The following is a 23876-nucleotide window of genomic DNA, read 5'->3' as shown; positions in this document are numbered from 1 at the left end:
CAACTCCAATCAAAGCTTCTTCTTTGCTCAATCCAAGTAATCTAAAACACATTTTCCACACCTCCAAAGTTCAGTCTTAGAAATGTGTTGCATTTTCTGCTTGTTATGATCCATTTCATCCTAAACACATTCTGTGGATTTGGACTCTGCAGTGGACAGTTTATTGTTCTGGAAACATCTGAAGCTTCTTTGTTTGATGTACAAATGTTCTTTTTTTGTCTATTTTCCATTCCCAGTAAGTGTTTCTTAACAGATACACATCCTTTCTGAACCATAGTGTTGACTTTGCCCTCAGAGTGGAAGGATGAACAGAAACGTCTCATTTTTCAGATCTGAAGTAAGAGTGGTATTCGATTTTCTTCTCTCTCTGATAGTTCTGGTTGACTACCAGAAGGTTGGTGGGTGGTAGGTAGAAATCCAGTTTTGTCTATATCTTTTAATATTTTTTTTGACGTTCCCCTCCATTATGTACAATTATCATGCATCTAATGTTAATGATTAATGATTATCTCCTGAAAAACTAATAATCTTCCTGTCACCAAATGGAAACACAACTAATTGTATGAGCACACATTCTGGGGCACCTCTGAACAAGAGTTCACCTTTCCTTTATGAAAGCAACTCATGGACTTCAATTTAGAAGCTCTTTTGATGTGGTTTCAAGATTCGCCCCAAGATGCTACTAAGAACTAGAAATCCTGTGCCAGTATCTCCTCTAAAAACTCACATTCTTTAGAGATCTGTGCAGTATTGACACATATGATTTCAATAGCACTTGACCTCAGAAGCCGTTTTGATTGGCACTAGGTTCATATACTTCCTATGTTATGTAGGTAATCTTTTGACTGTGAAATATATGACAAAACTACAAACAAATGCTAATAAACCAATGATCTGGAATTTCGTTCTCTGCCAGCAGTACATCAACTACATCAAACAATCAATGAACAGAAGTCTAACATTGTAGAACAGTCTGGCGAATGACCATTGCAGCAGTCCAGACCACAGTGTAACCTGCCTATTAAGAATCATGTGAAGAAATAAAATATAGTCTTTGCTTAGATATGTCAGTTATAAAGTGATGGGACACTTCTTTAAAGATCATGTGACCTATGAGCTGCATGATGTTGGGATTTGTGTCTAGCAGAGTCATGCGTGGAATGCCAGTAACTGCTGTTATCTGTTTGCCTATGTCATTTTGTTCTTCAACTAACTATTTTAAGCAGCTAACATCTGCACTATTTATGGCTTCCCATCACAGTCTATAAAGCTACCACTAGCCAAGCCACTCCTTTAGATAACTACACTCCACAGCCAAACAGCACTAGAAAAAACTCAGGTGTCATTAAACTATTAGTATGTTTTCAGCATTAGCCAGGGCCATCATTAACGAAACTGTGCCGCAGATTTGCTACATCCCTGCTGAAAAAAAAAACAGCTTGGCCAGCATAACCAAGCTGGTTGACCAACATGACTAAGTAGGGTAGACCGGCGTGATCAATCTAGTCAAGTTGGTTTTACTGGTTAACCAACATGTTCATGTTGTTTGAACAGCCAAAGCTTCAAACTCACCTGGAAACTTACCCTATGCTGGTTAACCAGTTGATCTGTAGCTTACCCAGCAGGTTCATCAGTATAGACAGGGTTGAAGTATAATGGAATACACAAATATAAATGTTTGGAATATGTATTCAGAATACAGAAATTAAATATCTGTATTCAGTCCAAGGTACAGTTTGTAACAGCAGTATTTAGAATACAGTTACTTTTTACATTTTACACTCTCAGAAATGCAGGTACATAACTGTCACTGCAGCGGTACATCTCTCGTCAATGGAGTGGTACCCTCAATGGTCTCAGTACCTTTAGTCGCGGAACATAATTGTATCATAATCTATTGAAATTATATTTTCTAACCTGTATTGACTCCACACACCCCGTCTCTTCTCCAGGTTTTTTTTATTGTCCTGTTTTAAAACCTTAGGTTATGAGATGATACAAATGTATATGTTTCACCTAGGAAAATCTTATTTAAGGTACAAAATTTACTTAAAACAACTGGTGTACCTTTGAGTACATTTACATTTATGCATGTTTATTAACTATTCATAAAATCACAGGCATATAAGGTGCTGAGGCTTATTACAATAACTACAGGGACTTCAATGTAAACTGGCTGAGATATTCTTAGGTTATAGAAGTGTGTAATAAAACTTTAGGCCCCGTCCAGTGAGTTACTCAGGAAAGGCTTTAATAGTCAGCCAGGTTTGGCAGGTAGCTAATATTGCCACATACCAAATGTGTTCCATGTGATTTTTTTCTCAGGTTTAGCTGGTAGTATGGTGTTCCACACTGTTTAATCCAAATTCTACACCTCTCCCCTTGTGTCTTTGGTTTAAGAAAAGGGTAGTATTTCACTCTCCTCTCCAAACTTCTAGTCCGATTTATAAATTTTCCTCATGCAAAGCTGTGGCATTGGGTGAAGTGAGAGTTTGCCTGTGTGTGTGTGTGTGTGTGTGTGTGTGTGTGTGTGTGTGTGTGTGTGTGTGTGTGTGTGTGTGTGTTTGTGTGTGTGTGTGTGTGTGTGTGTGTGTGTGTGTGTGTGTGTGTGTGTGTGTGTGTGTGTGTGTGTGTGTGCGTGTGTGTGTGTGTGTGGTTACAAGTTGCTAAATAATGATCAATCTGTATTTAGAGGTGGGATAGGATTAGAGAGAGGCCTGGGCAATGACTAACACATTTCTTAGCCAGCAACAGAGAACTTGACAAAATGATGTAATCTGCATTCTGCATCTTCTGTCATAAAGGACAGAATGATTTGATTTTGCCTTCCTTGCTCCAGTGCCACTCTGGCCAACTGCCTGTTTCCTTGGTTATATCAGTGTGTCACTGCAATGTTTATATACTGGAGTTGGCAGTAGACAGTAGTCATAGTAGTCATATTTAACAGCTGGTCTCCTGCTATATAGATAAGGAGGACTCTAAACGGGTCAGGCACTAGGACCAGGGGCATCCCCCTTCTAGAGGCTCTGAGATGGGGACTCCTTACTCCAACTTTCATAGCAATCCATTTCTCAACAACTACTACGGACTTGTGCTGCACTGGATGACTGAAGGATTTAGCTTCTCCAGATTTTGGAATTTGGGATTCATTGGCACGATTACACTGATTCTGGGACGTCTGGAATATTATCAGCTCATATCAGTACTTAAGCTCCAGGAGGTGACAGAAAAGACACTGGCAAGGATCACTGGAGGAAATACTAACACCATTTGAGGTTTGAGGCACTGTTTGTCCTGTATGCTTATTCTACATAGACTACTTGATAATTACAAGAGTCCAGGTATTGGGTCATAGATTGAAATTTTAGTTTATTTTAAAAGAAAGTGGCAAAAAGCATTCTTTTGTGTGATGCCATAGAAGAACCATTTTTGGTACCATTAATAACCTTTTAGTGGATTGATCTTTGTAAATTATAGGTGAGATTATGAGATTACAAAGTTAAAAAAAACTTTTCATACATTGTAGAACCGTATGTCTGAGCCAAAAGCCATTTACAAAGCTCTTCCAGAACTAACTCTGGTCCATGAGATAATTCAAGAAATTGTCAGTTGCTTAGTAGGTACAATCAAACTCTCTCAGATTCATTAGCTTCCATTTAAGATGGAGTTCTCATTACGACGCTCCTGTAGAGGACAATTTCTCAGTGTTTAAAGTGCCAGTGTGTCTCTTTGTGATTACAGTCGTGTGGATCTATGAAAACGCCTGCAGGGACAACTGAGTCCATAGACTTCTCCAGTCTCATTTGTCCCACTGAGGTGGGGGTTAGAATGTCTCCCCTCTCCTTCAAACTTCAGGCTCATCAGGTTACAATTGTGATTCGAACTACACCAGACTCAAAAACACACACACATACAAAGGTATGCATACGACTCTTGTTACCTTGAGTCATATAGCATTGGGGATGTGAGGATCAGGTCAAATCTGCTGCTCTTATGCCTCATATGATTAGACTCCAGACAGACCCCAATCATCACTGTGCTCATCATCATTGCCCTGCATTATAACACGAGTGTGATCAGCTGCGTCTCAGTTACGCCTCAGTCACTCATTACTCATTTATGAATACCAGTCATTACATCTCATTACATGCCTGGTGCACACATGCAAGTAATGGAGAGGAGCTCCTGACTTTATTTGACATGTTGGCATGCTAACATGGATCACTTGCATAGCTGTTGAATAGCCAGGTTTCTGGAATTTTTACATGGAATGTGATATGAGGGAAAACAGATGTAAGGGTGCAAAACCAAGCAGTTATTTGCTGTTTATATAATTAGAGTGGGCAGTAAGAGACAGATTAGCAGGTTCTTCAGCGACCATGAGTGTATCTGAATGTTTGACTTGTTGTTTAGTTAAGGTGATCTCTCTGCTTATCTCTGTGGTACACAGGTCAAACATCAACAGTCCTGATGTTCTCCAGACATTTAGACACTTGTCAACAATGTGCTGACTTAGGTATAACAAGTTGGCTTGATTATTGTAGGCCCTTACACTGTGTTCAAACATTCATTAAGCTTTTGGGAAAACTGGAATAGACTTTGTGGGCATTAGGATAATATGAGCATCTCTTTGTGTATTGTGAAATATTTGTTGGGGCAGTACAGAACAACCTTGAGCTGCTGATTTCTACTCTCCAGTTATGGTGCTCTCCATTTGGCTGAAAAGATGAGAATTCCATACACCATGACTCACATAAAACATCAGGCAGTAACACATGAACAGGAATCTTTAAGTTTTACTAATCCTTCTTTCTCCTTTCCAGAGGAGTTACCACAACAGCCTTGAAGGGGTTTACTGTGGTGACCTTAGGGCTTCCCCCTACTGAGCTAGGGATTACCTGAGGCAAAACAGGAGAAAAGAAATGTGTGGCCCAGGAGCAGCACTATGAAAATAAACACTCTGTGCAAGCACTGAGAGTCAATTATCAAGGCCCAGACTAAATAGAAATTAACAGCTGGATTGGCAATGCTGTAATGCTTTCAAGGAGTTGGTTGAAGTAAAACTTTTGTCAGTAGAATGAAGGGAAAAACTACTTGTTTACCGTATGACAAATTGGGGAGCTCATGCCAAATTGGACTCATGTGCACAGTCTTGAGATATTGACGCAGTAGGTTGTAACTGAGTAGAGTAAATTCTGTCTCGTATCCCCTTTGAAGATTCCAGCCATAGACCAGAAAATTGTGCTAACACATGGGTTCAATTCTGAAGCACTCTGATAAATACAGCACTAAACGTATGCATCCTGTCCCCATGCAGCTCTAAATCTGAATTTTGATATAAACCATGTAGAATATTTACCATTTTTCCTCGGAAATAAGCTCAAGAGATGCAGGTGTTTGCCCATGAGAAACTCTCTCACACTTCCTTTTTCCACTCTTCTGTAAACTGTTGGAATAACGCTAGAAGCCTTTATCTAAGGCTTGGGCCACAGCCAACGTTCGCCTTGTTCTGCATTTAGTGGTGCTGTCAAATGTGTTCCCTGTTTCACTACCTAATAGGTGGAATTTATGCATAAAATGATGAGCATATGAGCTCGGAATGGATTGCTACCTTATGAACTGTCTGATGGTCCTGGTCATGACCTATCTTTTTATCTTTTATATATATATATGACATCAAAATGTTGTGATATTCATTAGATACCATTTCCCTTTTTTACTATGTATATGCCAATAACATATTGCTTATCTAAGTATTATTCAGGAAAAAGCAGTGTATTGAATTAACTTGATTACATAAACACAAATTTGTTTAGTTACTCAGATTAGTTCACATATTTTTGGCAAAAAATAGTGCAGAAATTGAAAACAGTAATATGCAAAGTCAGGCACCAACCTTTATTTACTTAAAGTCATTCATTTTCAGAAAATATTTCTCCTGAACAATTGTGCAAGACCTGGTAGACCACAAGTCTTTCACCATCATACAAAAGGTATTTACAGCTTTCATTTTCATTTCTTTTGAGAGAGAAAATCAAGCTCCACTCTTGCTTCAGATCTGAACAAATCCACAGGTATTTCTGTCCATCTGTGAGAAAGCAACTCAGCACTATGAATCTGAAAGGATGTGCAGCTGTCAAGAAGTCCCCACTGAGAAAAGGAAACAGACAATGATAAAAGAAGTTGATGGTGTTCTCAGGCCTCAACATCACTAAATGTATTTGGGATTATTTGGATTGTGAGATTTAGAAAATGCACCCAACGTCTGTGAATTTCACTTTGGAAGTGTGGAAAAATATCCCCACGGGTTTCTTTGAAAAAAGAATGGAAGTCGAAATAAAAACGATTCATAAAAAATTAACAACACAACGTAGTAGCTGTTGCTTTGACTGTAACTCAAATAAATAAATGGTGATCTCTGACTGTTCCAGAGTACCCTACGTAATATTCATTACATACCCTGCGTAATATTCATTACATAGTATCCTATGTTTTATTCATGTGGAAACGATGTACACATTTGTATCAAGCAAATTTTACGCTTACCCATTTCAGTGTGATAATCATTGTCAGATTGTAAAACATTTATAGAGGAGTTGAAGCCAGTCTACTTTTTAGGGCATTTCAACGAACACCAAACCTGTCTTCTTTAGTAAATATACTCTTATGGACACTGTTATTGGTATTTACCATCCATCTTTGTTTAATAGGCCTGATGTGTTTTGTTTCAGGTAGACCTTGCTTACATCTATATTGACAGCTTCTTTTCCAAAGCAAAACCTTCTATTTGTGTACACATCATCAGTGCATGTGAAATAGTGTGTGGCAGGGAAACACATGTATATCACTTGTTTTAAGTCTTGTTTATTTTAGTTGTGGATGAGCAATCTCCTGTGCTTCATGCAGGGAGGATTTGTGCATGTAATCTAAATGTTGCAACTAATTTCAATATTTAGAGGAGCTGAAGACAGTTGTATACAGCTGCCACGAAGCATAATGTAAATTGGAACATCTGGGATGAACTGTGGTATGAGGAAAACAACAGGGGCAGGGACCCTCCTCACAACTACTAAGCACACAGCCTGAGGCAGAGTGTTTGCGAATGGTGCTCTATGGTGACTTGATTGTGGGCAGCTAAGCTCTAAAACACTTGGTCCTTTTCGTAACCTCTTTGGAGGCTTAGGCTCAAATTGAGCAAAGCTGAGGATACATTCCTTTGCCAAATGTTTTACTATGTGCTGATATCTGACATTGTGGGTCCAAAATCAGGTCATGTAATCTGAGAGATGTGATGTAGATGCTTTCAGATACTTAATTGTTTAAGACCTACAGTGCTTTTTGCATAAACATTGCAGATCAGATAAAATAAATCCCATCCCACCTATAATACATTGGGAAATATAACCTAGTGATGCTGTAACTGAGACATCACCTTATAATTTCACTTTCAAACTCAGATCTTTTATAGTCCAAACCAAGACAAGAGATATCTGCTCCAAAGAGATATTTTCAATAGTAGCTTTCAAGACAGCCAACATTCTTAAAAAATAAAGATTCTTCAGTGGTTCTGGGCTTAAATGTATACTTCTAGGAAAAACTTGATTGACTTAATTGGAATAGAATAGTTTATAGTTTACATTACATGTAGGTTCTTTACCTTTAAAAAGGTTCTTTACACTCACACATTTTTATAAGAGGTTCTTTAAAGTGACACTATATAAGGTTTTGGTGATTTGAAGACCTCTCTGGTAGAAATGTGTAATCGCCTGCAACATTTTGTAACATCAGGTGTGCTTTGGTTCCCCAAGCACATAAATCTGATGACTGCAAAGGCCAGCTCTAGCCTTTTGGGGGCCCTAAGCACAATTCCCCCTATTCAGTATTTAAGTGTAAGCATGGTTTGATCAAACCCTTGTGGGACTATTATAAATAAACAGGAAAAACGTTTTAATTACTGTTATACAATAAATTAACAGCATCTGTGTTTGTTAGATTTCCTAAGGCTGAAACGTAATCTGAAGGCCTAAGTTGAACCTGCTTTTTAGGATAGATCCCAGATTGACCACTTTTTGGTGTCTGCAAGCCAAAACAGATGGCATAACATTAACACCACAAAAAAAACAAACAAAAAAACTAACTTTATCTTTAAATGTTTTCTCCTCATCAGACATTTTGGGCTCCAGTTGCATACTTTTAAGAGATATGATTAACCAGTCTCTTTTTTCACTTTACTTGAGCATCTTATACAACATAATAGAACAGTAATAACCCAGAAGTTATTACAGGCCCTTCGCAGGTACTTATGTTGCTTGTTAGGTAGGGCTGGCGCTGGTGAGCATGTTAAAAGAGTATTCAAAGAGCACTCAGTCAAAACTTGGTTAAGGATGTAGGATGTGAGTAAATTATCTAGTATTGTCATTTTATCTCCATCAGTACAATATGTTGTTTATTATAATGCGTATGAGACCTAAACATCAAGCTGGACCTTCTTTTTCAGCCTGCATGTGATATAGTAATGGTAATATGTTAATACTCAAAAGTGCAGCAACATGTACTCGAGGGTATGTATTGTGGCTCTGCAAAAAATGGTCAGAGTGGTATATCTCATGAGACCAGGTTGGTTAATATGTATCTCTGACCTTTAATTTATTTCTTCAGGTTTTACACACACACATCATATTCTCACATATTTTTTTCCTCCTGATACTTCAAAGCGTGTGGCTTTAAAGAACCATTCATTTAAAGAATCTATAGGGAACGAAATGTGGTTGTTCTATAGCATTCCTCCAAAGAACTCTTTCTTGGTTCCACTTGGCTCCCTTATTTTTAAGTAGAATGTTTCTACCACAAAGATCTCCTAATTCAAAGGTATGTGTTTGTAGTGACAAGTAAGAATGTTTTCATACTTATCATGGATCCTAGACTCACACTGAACTGTACCAATCAGGTCAGAGCACTTGGTAGAGTTTACGATCTTCCTTCCTTAAAGAGCGTCATGGTCGTCAGCCATGGAAACATGTTTTCAAGCCTCAGAGAATAAAAAGGTCAAAGTGTTTATTCCTAAACTATAAAATAGTTTACACTCACCTATCCTTGAAGTCATTTCCTTCTTTTATTGGCATCCAGAGTCTTTTTTTTCCAATCTTGCTTGTAAAGTCCTTACTCACTAGCCAAAAGTTCTGAATTAATGTAAATATATCTTTTGTTCTGCCAGAGGGATTTCTCTAAACCTCTTACTTCTTTTATACAGAAGGCACTTTGAACTTGTAGTAATCTGTGATTGAAGATTCTTCAAAAGGCTATTAAGTGATGTGGTGGCCTGCTGCCTGGATTTCACTGACAGAAAGGGTGGAATTTGGGAACTTGAGCATGCGGAGTAGTTGTACTCACATTTTTTGTTGGGACATGCATGTGGCTGTATGAGTTTGCACTACAGGTCTCCAGATGTTCAAAAAGAACCGTATCTAATGCAGTAGTGTACTATAATTGTCAGTGAATCTGAAAAGAAATGAAGGGAAAAGAAGTTGACGTAACCTTTCACTAATGTAAACATTACATTTTTCTTAACAGACGGGAAGCATTTGGAAGCTACAGTTTCTGCCAAAAGAGGCCTTACCAAGTATTCACTTACTGAGTGCCCAAACCATTGCATTTGCCCCATTTGGCATTTTGAATATTAACACAAAGAATACAATTTGGGCATTAAAAGTTGTGGAATAAGTTCTAACTCCGTGGAGAGCCTATCGGTGCTGTTCATGTAGGCTATCGCTGACCGTTTAAGGACCTGAGTAGAGGAGCTTATTGCAAGCTAAGGGATGTATTTATGTACAGAATGAGAAAAAATTCTAAAGTCCCAATCAGGAATTGTTGTATCTGGCTGGGGGAGTTTCCTGGCACTAGAAGACAACATGCTTTCAAACACAAATGCTGTTTGCAGTGGCTGTGACGTTGTTTTGACCAATCTTATCTGGGATCTTTATAGTGTTATTACAGCATTGTTGTCTCTAGTGGTTGGCAGTAGAGGAGAATATGCAGGAGAATGTGCATGACTTTTTAACATGTGGCTCTATGCTCACTTTCAATTTACACACTTCCAATCTTCTGCGTATGAGTAATGTGAGCATAGCAGGGTTCTGTAAACTACATTGCATAAAACATGTTACAAAAAGCTCTCTTCTGGCCTTTAGAGTAACATTGCTCCTCTAGAGGACATTTACCACTAGAGACTATGACTTTATGGCTGAAGGAAGACATTTAAGTTAATTGTTAGTTCTACCTGGACTTACTGATTCTGGTCACAGGATCCAGAACATATGTTTTGAATCCAGACAGTCTGACAGATGTGTGTCCTGTTTTCAGGAGTTATCATGCTTATGGCTGTGATTTCCTAATAGTTATAGCACAGTAATAGAGCTTTTTTTTTAACTCATATTAGACACTTTAAGTAATAGTAAAAGAAAGGCTTTCATGAAAATGAGAAACTCAACACTTGGTCTCAATTGCAGGCTATTATCTTGTGTAGATTGCTCACTCAAAAAAAACGGCCATGGGGCAAAAAGTCTGTTCCAAGATTCCTAGCAAGCTGAAGCTAGCTGGCAGGTGAAGCAAACTTTCCTTTAAACCACTTGGCCTAAAGCATCAATCCATTTGGAGCGCATTTTCTCTTGGAATGACTGCTCCTGAATTTAGACATGATTGTTATGGGTTTATCTTTGTCTGAATGAGCATTTATTCTAGCGATTCTATTGCTCTCAAACTTATTATTATCTAATTACAACTAAGATACACTGTCTTATTGTTTCGACCAGTGAAATAAACTTTGAGGCAGTAAATTCAACTCCATTATACCGCAGTGATGAAAGAACATGAATTCCTTTTTTGTCAGCTTTACTTTTTTCCTCAAATCTATTGTGCTGCATACAGACACAGATGGCTTCTCTCTTCTATGATCCCAACTGTCAGATAATAAAGCACACCTTAGACTTTAAAGCATTTCATATTTCTAAATCAAGGCTTCATGTGTTTATTCAGGAAGCGCCCTTAGTGAAGTTTTTTACATAGAACACTGTTTTACTGTCTTCGCTGGTCCCAAGTGAATGACACAATCTTGTCTCAGTGGAACCTCCATGAACAGCTGGTTGTTCGGAAGTTGTTCAGTATTATGAGATACAACAAAATTGTGGAATGTCTATCTTTTCTCTGAGATAAACTCTCAGAGGTAAACTCTAATCATCAAGTGACATTTAGAGAGGCTAAGTTTTATTGTATATTGGCCCTGTGATGGACTGGTGACCTGTCCAGGGTGTATCCTGCCTTCCGCCCGATGACTGCTGGGATAGGCTCCAGCACCGCCCCCCCCACGACCCTGACAGAGAAGCGGCTTGGAAAATGGATGGATGGATGGAGGTTTTATTGTTTCTGGATATATCTCAACATCATAGTTGTCATTTCAGGCCGCTGTTTTCATATAGATGTTTCCTTTTGCAGGCTTGGGAATTACTTTCAAAATGTATTGCATTACAGGTTATTGATTGCCCTACTAATTGCAATCAGACACATAATATATTATAATTACAACACAAACTCTGTAATATGTTCCAGATTACTTTCTTATCAAAGACCTCCCAATTAAAAATATCTTTCTTTTTTTTAAATGTTTTTATATCAATTTCTATTCAAAATATTGTATGTCATTGATTTTTCAAGACATATTTCTGAGGAGATTAGACAGGTTTTTAAATGGAGTTATAAAATATATTAAAAGATAATAGAGAAAATATGAATCTTAATAAGTATGAGTTGGGAGACCACCAAAATCACCATCACCAGATAAACAGTACTGAAGTCTTATGTCTTTGAGAAATAGGAGAAGACATACAAAGGACATTACAAAAAAATTGAGAAAAGGAAAAAAATTGCTAATTAAACACAGAAGCTGCTAACATTCTCAGAACTACAGACTGTCCACCCCAGAGCCCATCAACATTAAATGTATTTGGGCTAACTTAGATCTGAATAATAAGGCTTTGTATGTAATAAGCCTGGGATATTACGAGGTAAACTATGTTTTCTACTTTTTTATGATGCTGATGAATTAATAACATGTATGTAATGGCCATTTTGACAGAAAAGTAAACAAATGAAGGGTGATCTCTGACTTCTGCACTGTAATATACTGTAGATTTTCCCACTAGAACCATTTTCTGGTTTTAACATCTCAGCATGTCCAAGCGCTTTTCAGCTTAGTTTATAATACTGACCTCTAAATGTTGGAACACATCAACGTTTACTTCTTGCCACATAAAATAGTCAACTAACACCAAACTAACATCTAGATTTTGGCCCGTAGGGTTACCACACCTCTTAGCGGACTTGAAACAATGCAGACCACACACAGACGTGCAGACAGACACACAACCCCTCTGGCCTGTCTGACTGGGGAAAATGTCCTGCACATTCCTGAATGACGACCCTTCCCATGGTGGAGGTGTAGGTGGTTTACTGCTTGTCTGCTTTCAGAGCAGTGGCACAGGTGTGTGAGAATAACTCGATATTGCTTTAAGCCACTTCAGGGCTGCTTGGGGTCCAGATGAACTGCTACAATAATTCAGGCCTATTTCCTCTTGTCATGGTCAGCACCTAAGGAATCAGATATGCTCTAATATATTACACTATGCTTTAGAAAGCTACTACACCACTGAGGAACAGAAGCATGCCTCTATTGCTCTTCACGAAAATAGAACTGGAATAATATATCTATCAGTGTTTGAATGGACTGAAACATGGCTTGTGTACACTTGTATGCATGTACTGTTTGTGTGAGCTGACATGCCTTGTTTGATCTGACATCATAGACTAGACATGCTTAGTTTCAGTGAGGACCCTTTTCAGAATAACTTAGAATAAAAAAAATCTGTGACTTTAAGTTAATTTTTATTTAATATAATGCTTCAGAATTTTCTGCAAGTATGGTGGCAATACTCTGATTTTATTGTTAAAGTTTAATTGGAAACAAAATTCTTGAAATTCCTAAAGGAAAATTGTTCAATCAGATTTTTTCTATATAATATCTACTAAGATACAGCCAAGAGAGCGCTACCATTAATTAGGAGCTAAACTGAAAGTCTAACACATCAGACTACCTATCACCATAATGAACTGACAGGAACTGACAGTGGAATCAACCAATCACATTTTGATTTCCAGTGGGTGGGACTAATTTTGTAAGAAAATAACATCAATCTATGCCTTTTAGAAATCATATATCTGGCTGTGAATATTAGTCATAGGCTAATCAGGTTTTAGTCAGTTGTCAGAAATGGAAAACAGCAGCTCTTTACTAAAGGACCTGCTGTAAAACTGATACATATATGGTAAAGTATACATAAAACATGTCTGTTAAATGTCTTTTTGAATGTTAACAGCTGAAAAAATTATGTTAATTAACATTCCAAAGTCAAGGCACTTTAGTTTGCAATGCTTCAATGTATTTTTGAACCATAGTCCCGGACCACCAGTGTAAAAGCTTCATGTGATGAATGTGTATTTCCTTGTCACTCCACTTTTCACCGTGACTACAACATGACTGAACAAAATTCCAGGCCAACAATTTTTATAGAAAAAAATAGTGGTGTTTTTTCTCATTTAAAGCGGTGCATGTTGTAGACATATATGGACAAAAACACTCAAATTAAGAATTAATGTATTATTTAAAATAGTTCAGTACAGTTCTTTTCATTGTGCGGACATATGGTTCACATAAACATGAAAATCAAGTGAATTACAGAGGTAAATGCAGTTTTCAGTTTTCATCACTGATATCCATTGAATGCTTGCATGTTTGTAGTATGCAGTCACAGGTTCCAACTCCTCTGAAACTGTTACCCTCTCACTCTCATTCTCGTTCATACAGCCTATGTATTCTTGTCACAATGGAGCAAAGATGTAGGTTTTATTTAAACCTGGGGGTGAGGAGGATATGTGGCATTGAAAAGAATATGTGGCATTGGGAATGTGCTGATAAATGGTTATTCAATATGCCAACTCTTCTTACACTGAAAACAAATTACTATAATTTTATAGTAATTGCAAATAGTAATACTGCCAAGTTTAACAACTCAAAGCTTTCATAACAGACTGTAAAAAAGCTAAGTCACAGAATGCATTGAGTGGAAATTATGAGGGCAGGGGATTCATGGTAATTCATACGCCTCCAAACATTGGATGGAAATGACCCCTACTCCCCCATATCTAGGCCTATGCAATGGAATCTCTCAAGGGTATCTGTAGATTTACACTTTGCTATTACTTTTGTTTGCTGCTTGTTGATTTATGCATAGGTTTCCTGAATTGGACAACATGGTGTGCTAAAGGACTGAAGGCATTGCACCCATTTTAAAGTTGTATGTAAAAAAAAGAGCTACAATTGCAGATTCTATCATTAGAACATACAATGCTTGAATAGCTGGGCTTCAGCCTGGACCACTATGGATGATTCAAAGGGTCAAACTAGGGATATAACAGGGTTAAAAAATGTAATGGTATTATTTAATGCTTTGACAGTCCTACAAAGAACTAAACTATTCAACAATATTTCAAGTCAAAAATGAATATATAGAAGTATCTCACTATAATTGATGATGGTGAGTGTGGTGTATGAGGGCTGGTATTGGGTTCGGCAGGCCACAAACTTAGAGCCAACACAAAGCCACACTTCATCCATGAGTTCTTCCATGCATGAATGCTCACACAGAGCTCTGCTGCAGGCACTGGCTTTTGCAGGCCTATGATGGCAGATAAGAATGTGTGTGTGTATGGCTGCGACTGGATGGGGTTCACATTACCCTTTGAAACACGTGCCACTGGGGAACTGTAACCATATGAAAGCGCTCGGTGGTTTTAGAGACGGATTATTCCCTCTCTGGATTCTACGTGTCGCCTGGACAATTGGTGGCCATGCCAGACGGAATGTGTTAAACTGACTTCATTACTGCTAATGAGCAACTAAGGGTTTCCTAGACCACCTTAGCAAAACCTCACATGCCTCACAGAAAGAACAGACACACACCCACACACACACACAAATTAACCCTCACATACCAGCAATGGAACAAAAACACTGTTTCCCTAACACTGCCAATTTGTTTGATAAGCAAACTCTGGCACAAGCTGTGTATGTCTAGGCAATGAAAACTGCAATGTGTGAGGTTGGAAGGTATTATGTGTTGGACATGCTATGCTTTGCAGTGGTGACCCTTGAATTATTAAATTATTAGAGCTAAACTTTCAGTTCAGGCCATACGTATCAAAACATGGTCAAAAATGGTCAAAATTTTGAATAGCATGTTTTTGCTAAGCTAATGTGATTAACATAAACTTTTTTGGCTGTCCTAAATACATGCTTTTTGAGTTTGTGAAATAAATGTTATGTGTTATTTAATTACAGACATTAACATATTGTAGCTTTCACCACTATTAAAGAAGATTTATTAACAGGCTAGTTGGCCACGCCGTTCATAATTTTGTCTAACAATATCCTCTAAGCCTTACACTGTCTTGCTTTTTCAGCCTTCAGCATTAGACTGATTCAATACATCCTAAACCACAGCATGAGCTAGTTCTGCCTTCACAATAAAAGACCTTCTCAGGACATCTCAGCTAAGAAATGCTAGAGAAATAATACTTATGCAGAACATTTTGACCACACTACAATGTAGTTTATCTTGTGTGTACCTTGTGTGTTTTACAGTGACTACTTCTGTAAAGAGTTCTGGCATAGCGCATCTGACTAAAATACATTTCAGCTCATATTCATAGTCAGTGATGTATCTAGCACTTTCAGAAGGCCAAGAGTGCTTTTTTTTTAATCACAAAAATTGGAAATCAAAATGTGATGTGATTTGACTGTCAGTTCATAAACCAAAGTTCTAACCAATAGGAGAGATTGACTGTGTCTGCATAGATGCCATAAAGACAACACACACACACACACACACACACACACATATATAGTATTACAGTGTGTGTGTGTGTGTGTGAGCGAATATGAGTTGAGTTGAAACCTGTCCATTATGTTTTAGTCAGTTGATCTTTGCCAGAACTCTCCAGAAGGATTCACATTAAACTCAAATTGGTATATACAAGGTAAAATATATTGTGGTGCGTTCCGAATTTTAGACTTTTTGTATGTTTATTTTGGAAGTCCTAGAAGGCTCTTTGGATTCCCCATTGGTGTTTTGTTCTAAAGAGTGGTTTGTGTTGAAAGAAGTAATCAGACTTAATACAGCTCAAAGTTTTTGTGGCCTGTGGTCGGACAGTGTGTTGATTTGTGCTTCATTTGAGCTTAGCATTGCAGCATTAGAGCCCTAGTCACACTTCAGAAGGATTCCGTTATATTTGGCTAATATTCCTTTAACAGTAACACAAAGCTGGATTGAGATTTTCTAATGTTTCCATGCACAGCCAAAAATGCCTTTATACCATCTGATGCTTTTTAACACTGTATAAACACTTCTTGATGAAAACACTGAACCAATAGAAGTGAACCAAAATTGCTCTTTTCAACTTAAAGGGCCAATATCATGGAATATGATACATATATGGCAATGATAAATACATTTGATGTTTGTAAATGTTAAGGTTTCAAAAAAGACATTCACTACTCAGTCTATCCAGCCCGTTTATAGGAATGGTATGCAAATGCAGCTTGTTTAAAATTCATTGTCTTTGTGATGTCAGAGAAACCAATATATTTACATATATCCACATAGAACTGAGCTCATTTGCAAATTGCTTCAAAATAGTAACTTCACTGGTAAAGGCAAACATTCTTAACTATTAATGTAAGTTAAAGTAAACATATTTTATGTCAAGTTATTCTAGAGCATTTCTAATGGTTTAAAAATCTCAGGAAAACAGGGAGATGGATAAAACGTTCAAGTATTTTTGGTATGCAAACCCACAAAAACATATAAATTGATCAAAGGGGAAAAAAAATAAGAATGAAGATGTAAAATATGGCCTCATTAACATGAATGAATGCTTTTATTCATGTTCTTACAGTAACTGTTTTGGAGATATACACTCACCAGCCACTTTATTAGGTACACCTTGCTAGTAAAAGGTTGGACCCCCTTTTGCCTTCAGACCTGCCTTAATTCTTCATGGCATACTTTCAACAATTTGTTGGAAACATTCCTCAGAGATTTTGGTTGGTTATTTGAGTTACTGTTGCCTTTCTATCATCTCGAACCAGTCTGCCCATTCTCCTCAGCCCTCTCACATCAACAAGGCATTTTCGTCCATGCAACTGCTGCTCACTGGATATTTTCTCTTTTTTAGACCATTCTCTGTAAACCCTAGATACATTTACATATATGGCATTTGGCTGACGCTCTTATCCAGAGCGACTTACAATTTGATCATTTTACACAGGCAGGCCAAGGCGGTGTTAGGAGTCTTGCCCAAGGACTCTTATTGGTACAGTGTAGGGTGTTTGCCCAGGTGGGGATTGAACCCCAGTCTACAGTGTAGAAGGCAGAGGTGTTAACCACTACATTATCCCAGTGGTTGTGCATGAAATTCCCAGTAGATCAGCAGTTTCTGAAATACTCAGACCAGCCCGTCTGGCACCAACAACCACACAACGTTCAAAGTCACTTAAATCGCTTTTCTTCCCCATTCTGATGCTCGATTTGCACTTTAGCAAGTTGCCTTGACCACCTCTACATGCCTAAATGCATCAAGCTGTGGCCATGTGATTGGCTGATTAGCTATTTATGAAAGAATGGTTCGCTCTCAGGAGCTCAGTGAATTCCAGCATGATACTGTGATAGGATGCCACCTGTGCTACAAGTCCAGTCGTGAAATTTCCTCGCTACTAAATATTCCACAGTCAACTGTCAGTGGTATTATAACAAAGTGGAAGTTATTGGGAACAACAGCAACTCAGCCACGAAGTGGTACGTGATGTAAAATAACAGCACGGAGTCATAGGATGCTGTGGCGCATAGTGCGCAGAGGTCGCCAACATTTCTGCAGATTAAATCACTCCAGACCTCCAAACTTCATGTGGCCTTCAGATCAGCTTAAGAACAGTGTAGAAAGCGTCATGGAATGGGTTTCCATGGCTGAGCAAATGTATCCAAGCCTTACATCACCAAGTACAATGCAAAGCGTTGAATGCAGTGGTGTAAAGCTCCGCCACTGAACTCTAGAGCAGTGGAGACGTGTTCTCTGGAGTGATGAATCACACTTCTCCGTCTGGCAATCTGATGGCCAGGAGAACGGAACTTGTCTGACTGCATTGTGCCAAGTGTAAAGTTTGGTGGAGGGGGGATTATGGTGTGGGGTTGTTTTTCAGGAGTTGGGCTTGACCTGTTAGTTCCAGTGAAAGGAACTCTTAGTGCTTCAGCAGACCAAGAGTTTTTGGACAATTTCATGTTCCCAACTTTGTGTGAACAGTTCGGGAATGGCCCCTTCCTGTTCCAACATGACTGCAAACCAGTGCACAACCAGTGTAGAAGAACTTGACTGGCCTACAAAGAGTCCTGACCTCAACTCAATAGAACACATTTGGGATGAATTAGAGTGGAGACTGCGAGCCAGGCCTTCTCATCAAACATCAGTGTCTGACCTCACAAATGTGCTTCTGGAAAAATGCTGAAAAATTCCCATAAACACACTCCTAAACCTTGTGGAAAGCCTTGCCAGAAGAGTTGAAGCTGTTACAGCAGTAAAGGGTGGGCCGACATCATATTAAACCCCATAGATTAAGAACGGGATGTCACACAAGTTCATATGTGTGTGAAGGCAGACGACTGAATACTTTTGGAAATATAGTGTATAACATCAGTGATGACATACTGACTGTTAAAAGAGAAATTATATATTTGTATAATATTACGGAATACTCATTACATATTGAAAGACGTCAGAGAATTTTACTTTCAAGTTTTTGTGTAATAAACAACTGTCAGTCAGACAGATGGACCAGTGAGTATGGACAGATATCATCTTAGAATGAAAAGTTTAGAGACATTTAGATTTGAACTGTGTGTGTTGTTTTTCAGAAAGCAGAAAGCTTGAGGGGGGATGATCCCTTGATAGTGGGTGCTTAGAGCACAATGAACCAACACTTACCCTGAGGTCAGACTGGAAAGAATAGTTCATCTGGGCACGTCCCACAGGTAAACGCACTCCACACCTGCATTTCACTACGATTACTAGTGATCATGTCAAGTAACAACAAGCAAAGACTTTACACAGCTTGCAGCCCTGTATTTCTTTAGAAAACATCATTTTAATGCCATTTATGGTGCAGGAGGTCCATGGACAGGTAAACATGACTTTTGGAACTGGAAGTAAAACTTTAAAGAGAGAATGTTTGAAATAAGCATGTGCTCAAACCCAAAACTTTGACAGACGGAAATAACAGAGTAACAGAGGACAGGCTTGCGCCATGCCGTCATTACAGTAGAAGCTAGACAGCCATGTCATGCAAATTTTAAGGAAAGAGCAATGACTTTCTGAGCCAGCCTGTCACAACAAAGTCATTCCCTTTACAAGACCTTTCCTCACCTTCAAAGTACTTCACAGTCACTCAGTCTTTACTTCCTGTTCTGTGTTCTTCTGTAAAGAAAGCATGGCCTACACCCATCTGCACAGGGGTCATGCATTTGAAAAGAGAAATTCAAAAGCTCCTTTATGTTTCTACTGAAGAGTAACTATCCATAGGTAACACCTTATAAGCCCTAGATTTTTACATTAGTTCCAGTCACATGCTCACAAAGTTTTGAGGGTTAATCCTATTTTTGATGGCTAAACACTTTCTGCCACTGCAAATGCTGTAGACTAGTTCAGTGGCTCCCATCCAGGTCATATAATACCCTTGTCTGCACATTTGAGTGTTTTCTTTGCTTTAACATACTTCAATTCAAGAAGACCTGATTATTTGACAGTAGGTAAACAACCACAGGGAAAACATCAAAACATATAGGCCACAGCTCTGCAGAGTTTAGTATTCTGCCACAAAAATGCACTGATTAAAGTCATCAGCTGCTTAGCAAGACCTTAATGAGTTTTTTTCATGTAAGAGAAGGGAAAATGTTAATCTCCGCAGAGCTGTGGCCTGGAGAGAACCCAGTTTGACACCTCTGTACGACCTATTGAATATTTAGAAAAATGGCTAATAAAATTTTAGGAGGGGTTCACACTCCGTTTTTCTGAAGTTGGAAAAGATGGTGTTGATATTTTTCTTGGTACTTCACATTGTTTTTTGGAGGGTGCGCTTCTCTTTGTTGCAACAACAGAGTCATAACTGTCAGTTAACTGCGAACAACACTCATTTCAATATGTATAGTTTACCTGCTGCTATTAACTAGCAAACACAGTAGTGCTAGCAAAAACAAGCAAAACTAAAAAAAAAAAAGCAAGGCAGGATGCAAATGTACAACGCGAGGTGCTTGGTGCACAAAGCAGCACACAAAACGTCCTTTTGGAAATAACTGGAAACAACCATGCTGGTCTGCATAATGTGTTCTGTAGAAACCTCTTCTTAAACAGATCTGTGGCTACTTGCACAAATATTTATCTTTAGTTACATCCTTAAAAGGTACTTCACCTACGTTATGGGTTGTAATTAAGTGCATTACATTAAACTTCTTAACTGCTCTTTTTGGTTGAGAGTTATACTTAAGTGTTTTTACGACACTAAAAAATACAAAACAAAACATGTAATTTGTGATATTCCTGGTAACCACAACAGTCAATTATGTCAAGATAGCTTAATATAGGAATGAGTTAGCCAAGAGACAATTAAGACCTTAAGGATTTTTTTAAACTTTCTGCTTACATGTAGAGAATACCATCATGTAATGTTACACAGTTCACTTGTAAGTATATCTAAGTATTAGATATGTGAGCATATTATAAATGTAAGTATATTAGGAAACTTGAGTTTAAGTAAAATTAAGTAAAAAAGTTAAATTCACTTCTGCATGTTTTAAGCCATCAACCACTGGTGATTACAGGTCATTTGTGGTGATTACTGACTTGTGGCATGTTTTAATTCGGTGTGTTTTTTTTTCTTGCAGGTCCCGGTGTGCCCATGCGGTGGTCTGTGCTAGCTCTGCTGCTCCTATTCTGCAGCCACACTTTGGCACTGCGATCAGGTGATGTCTCCCTGCAGAACAATAACAAGGAACAGGATGGCACCAGGGTGGCTGACTCCACGCCCACTGTTGACCCCAAACTCTTCAATAAGAGACGATACCGTTCACCCCGTGTGCTGTTTAGCGAACGACCACCTGATTCGGACCCTGCAGAGCACCAGGGATCAGCGGGCACAAAGGGCAGGACAAAGCGGCGTGCTGGACAACAGCCCCAGCACCGTGGGGTATATTCGGTGTGTGAGAGTGTCAGCTTCTGGGTGGGGAATAAGACCAAAGCTACAGACATCAGAGGCAACGAGGTAATGGTGCTCCCTGATGTCAACATCAATGACGTCAAGAAAAAGCAGTACTTCTTCGAGACAACATGTAGCGGGGCCCGGCCCGCGGGCTCAGGCTGTCTGGGCATTGACGGACGCCACTGGAACTCATACTGCACCAACTCTCATACGTTTGTGCGGGCATTGACTTCATTCAAGAACTTAGTGGCTTGGAGACTTATTAGAATCAATGTGGCCTGTGTTTGTGTGCTCAGCCGCAAGTCCTGGAGACAATGACACTCTGCCTCATCACTACATCCCTTACAATAAGCCAGTATCACCTCACTATAACAGCCCAGTAACATCTGATTGATGTAAACACGGGTTCTCATGCTGATGTTGTTGACGTGTGTGATGTCACATCATTCATGTGAACTCACACATGAAAAAACAAAGGAGTTTATGAAGATGGCATTCATTTGATATGCCTCATTACTGTCAATCATGTTATGGCTTTATATGATTTGATGTCAAGTCATATGGCAAATATTATAACAGAACGTTTTATTATGCTATTATTTTTCCTGATGGACATGAATAATTCTTGACGACAACAGCATGAGGACTGCATGGATTGTACATATGTTGTTATTGTTATTGTTATTTATTAAATCTGGAGCATTATGTGGTGCACTGAGGTATAAATCTACAGGCTGACAGAGTTATAACTCCGTATTTATTACAGTAGAGTATTACATTATTACTGTAAAGGGTCATTGAGGGGTCATTTTCAAAGATTTTCTTGTATACGTGCAGCTTGGGAAAGCCTTTGAAAAATGTGGACTTCCAGATGGCATCACTTGTGGGCTGCATTTCTGGTGATTTAAAACATTTCAAAAATTACCAGCACAGGTTCAGTTACTCTCCAGGAGAAAAAAATGTAAAAGTTAAAGTTGACATGATGGAATCAGTATGGCTAGATCTGTCTCACACCTCTGTCCAGATGGTATATTTCTTGCAAGTATGAGGGAAGTGGGAGTATGGAGATTTACTCCAATATGAAAAATGCTCCATGGCTCAGTAAAGCCAACAATGAGGTTCAAAAAGAATCAAGAAGAACAGGCCTGTCATGTCTAGTCTTTGTCTAGACATCCAATACAAAATACATCACAACACATCACAAATATGTTTTCCTCCAACCAGCCGTCTGTGTTTGTTTTGGCAATGGGGAGAGGAATGCATATGGGTTAAAGCTTGGTTGGTTTGACCTTGTCAGTGTCGGAAGACCTGTGTGAACAGAAAGGATCAAAGATCAAAGGTTATTTAGACCAACAGACAGGACCATTAACTTTATAGATCACTAATGAGGAACTGTGCCAGCTCTTGTTTGTGTGTTGAAATTGGCTGGGTCATCCTAAAAGGCACAGTCATCCATACCATTTCAAAACAGGTCTCACCGAGCGGAAAATTTTATTGCTCAAATGTTGATATTTATTGTCCATCCATTTCTTGCTAATCCAAGTTAATGTTTAATCTCCTAAAATCCTTTAGGTGAAATAACATGAAGCATGTAGCATAACATGAAGGCTGACTTCATATTAAGAGTCCCGGTTTAGTTCAGTTACAGATAAAGACAACTATCGTTACCTTGACAAATCTGAGCATAGCGTGTAACTCGAGATCTCTACTAAAAGAAGAGACACATACTATTATTTTTGCTCTGGAGAAATATCAGCATCATCTATAAGCAGCAGAAAACTTAAGCAAAAGTCTCCTTTGTCTTTCCATCTGATCTTTTAGTTATCTTGGATAAACTACAGATGTCAAAGGAATATTCCACCCATTTTTCAAAATTTCTGCATATTTCAGTCATGGAGTATACAACGTCATTCAGAGTGGTCTGATGTGAAATGCTCAGAACTGTTCACAGTGGTGGTGATAAGAACCAGATATCTGAAGAGTTTAAAGGGGAATTCCGCTGAGTGTTCAAAGTTTCTGCATAATTAAATCATTAGAAAGTAAAGAGTGCTATCTGGAAAGGTTTGATATGAATTGCTTTGTTTTCGAGAAACTCACTGCATCAGAATTATTTGCAGTGGTGATGATACGAACCAGACATCCAAAGAGTTTAATGCCTATAAAAAAAGCTCCCTCACAGAAAACTAGTAAACATTATTATTGTGAATATGCTGCCTGATGTCTAAAACATTATTTTATTATAGTTTTGAGATGACATTTTGGTTAAAAACATATTTTTTAAAGCCATACATGGCACATGAAGAGTATTGTAAAGCAAAATACTCCCCAACAGAAAAAGTTTTTTTTTAATACATCACTATTTTACTATTTACTATTTTTATCAACATTACATACAAAAGCTCAGAAGATATCTGTATGTTAACTGGTTGTTTTGGGTAGTTAATATGTATGTATTTGTGTTGAAGATACG

General features: G+C 38.4%; 1 protein-coding gene across 1 annotated transcript; it reads left to right on the top strand.

The window, feature by feature from the left end:
- The first annotated feature begins 3089 nt into the window (after nucleotides 1–3089).
- Nucleotides 3090–22111, top strand: ngfb (nerve growth factor b (beta polypeptide)). The gene is made up of 3 exons (XM_017697769.2): nucleotides 3090–3275; nucleotides 19071–19187; nucleotides 21093–22111. Exon 3 carries the CDS (start codon nucleotides 21107–21109, stop codon nucleotides 21722–21724), a length of 618 nt encoding a protein of 205 aa, XP_017553258.1. The 5' UTR covers nucleotides 3090–3275; nucleotides 19071–19187; nucleotides 21093–21106; the 3' UTR covers nucleotides 21725–22111.
- Nucleotides 22112–23876: the final 1765 nt, after the last annotated feature.

Source organism: Pygocentrus nattereri, chromosome 26 (genome assembly GCF_015220715.1).
Source record: "Pygocentrus nattereri isolate fPygNat1 chromosome 26, fPygNat1.pri, whole genome shotgun sequence".
NCBI classification, from domain to species: domain Eukaryota; kingdom Metazoa; phylum Chordata; class Actinopteri; order Characiformes; family Serrasalmidae; genus Pygocentrus; species Pygocentrus nattereri.
This window is presented reverse-complemented; position numbering and strand designations above follow the sequence as displayed.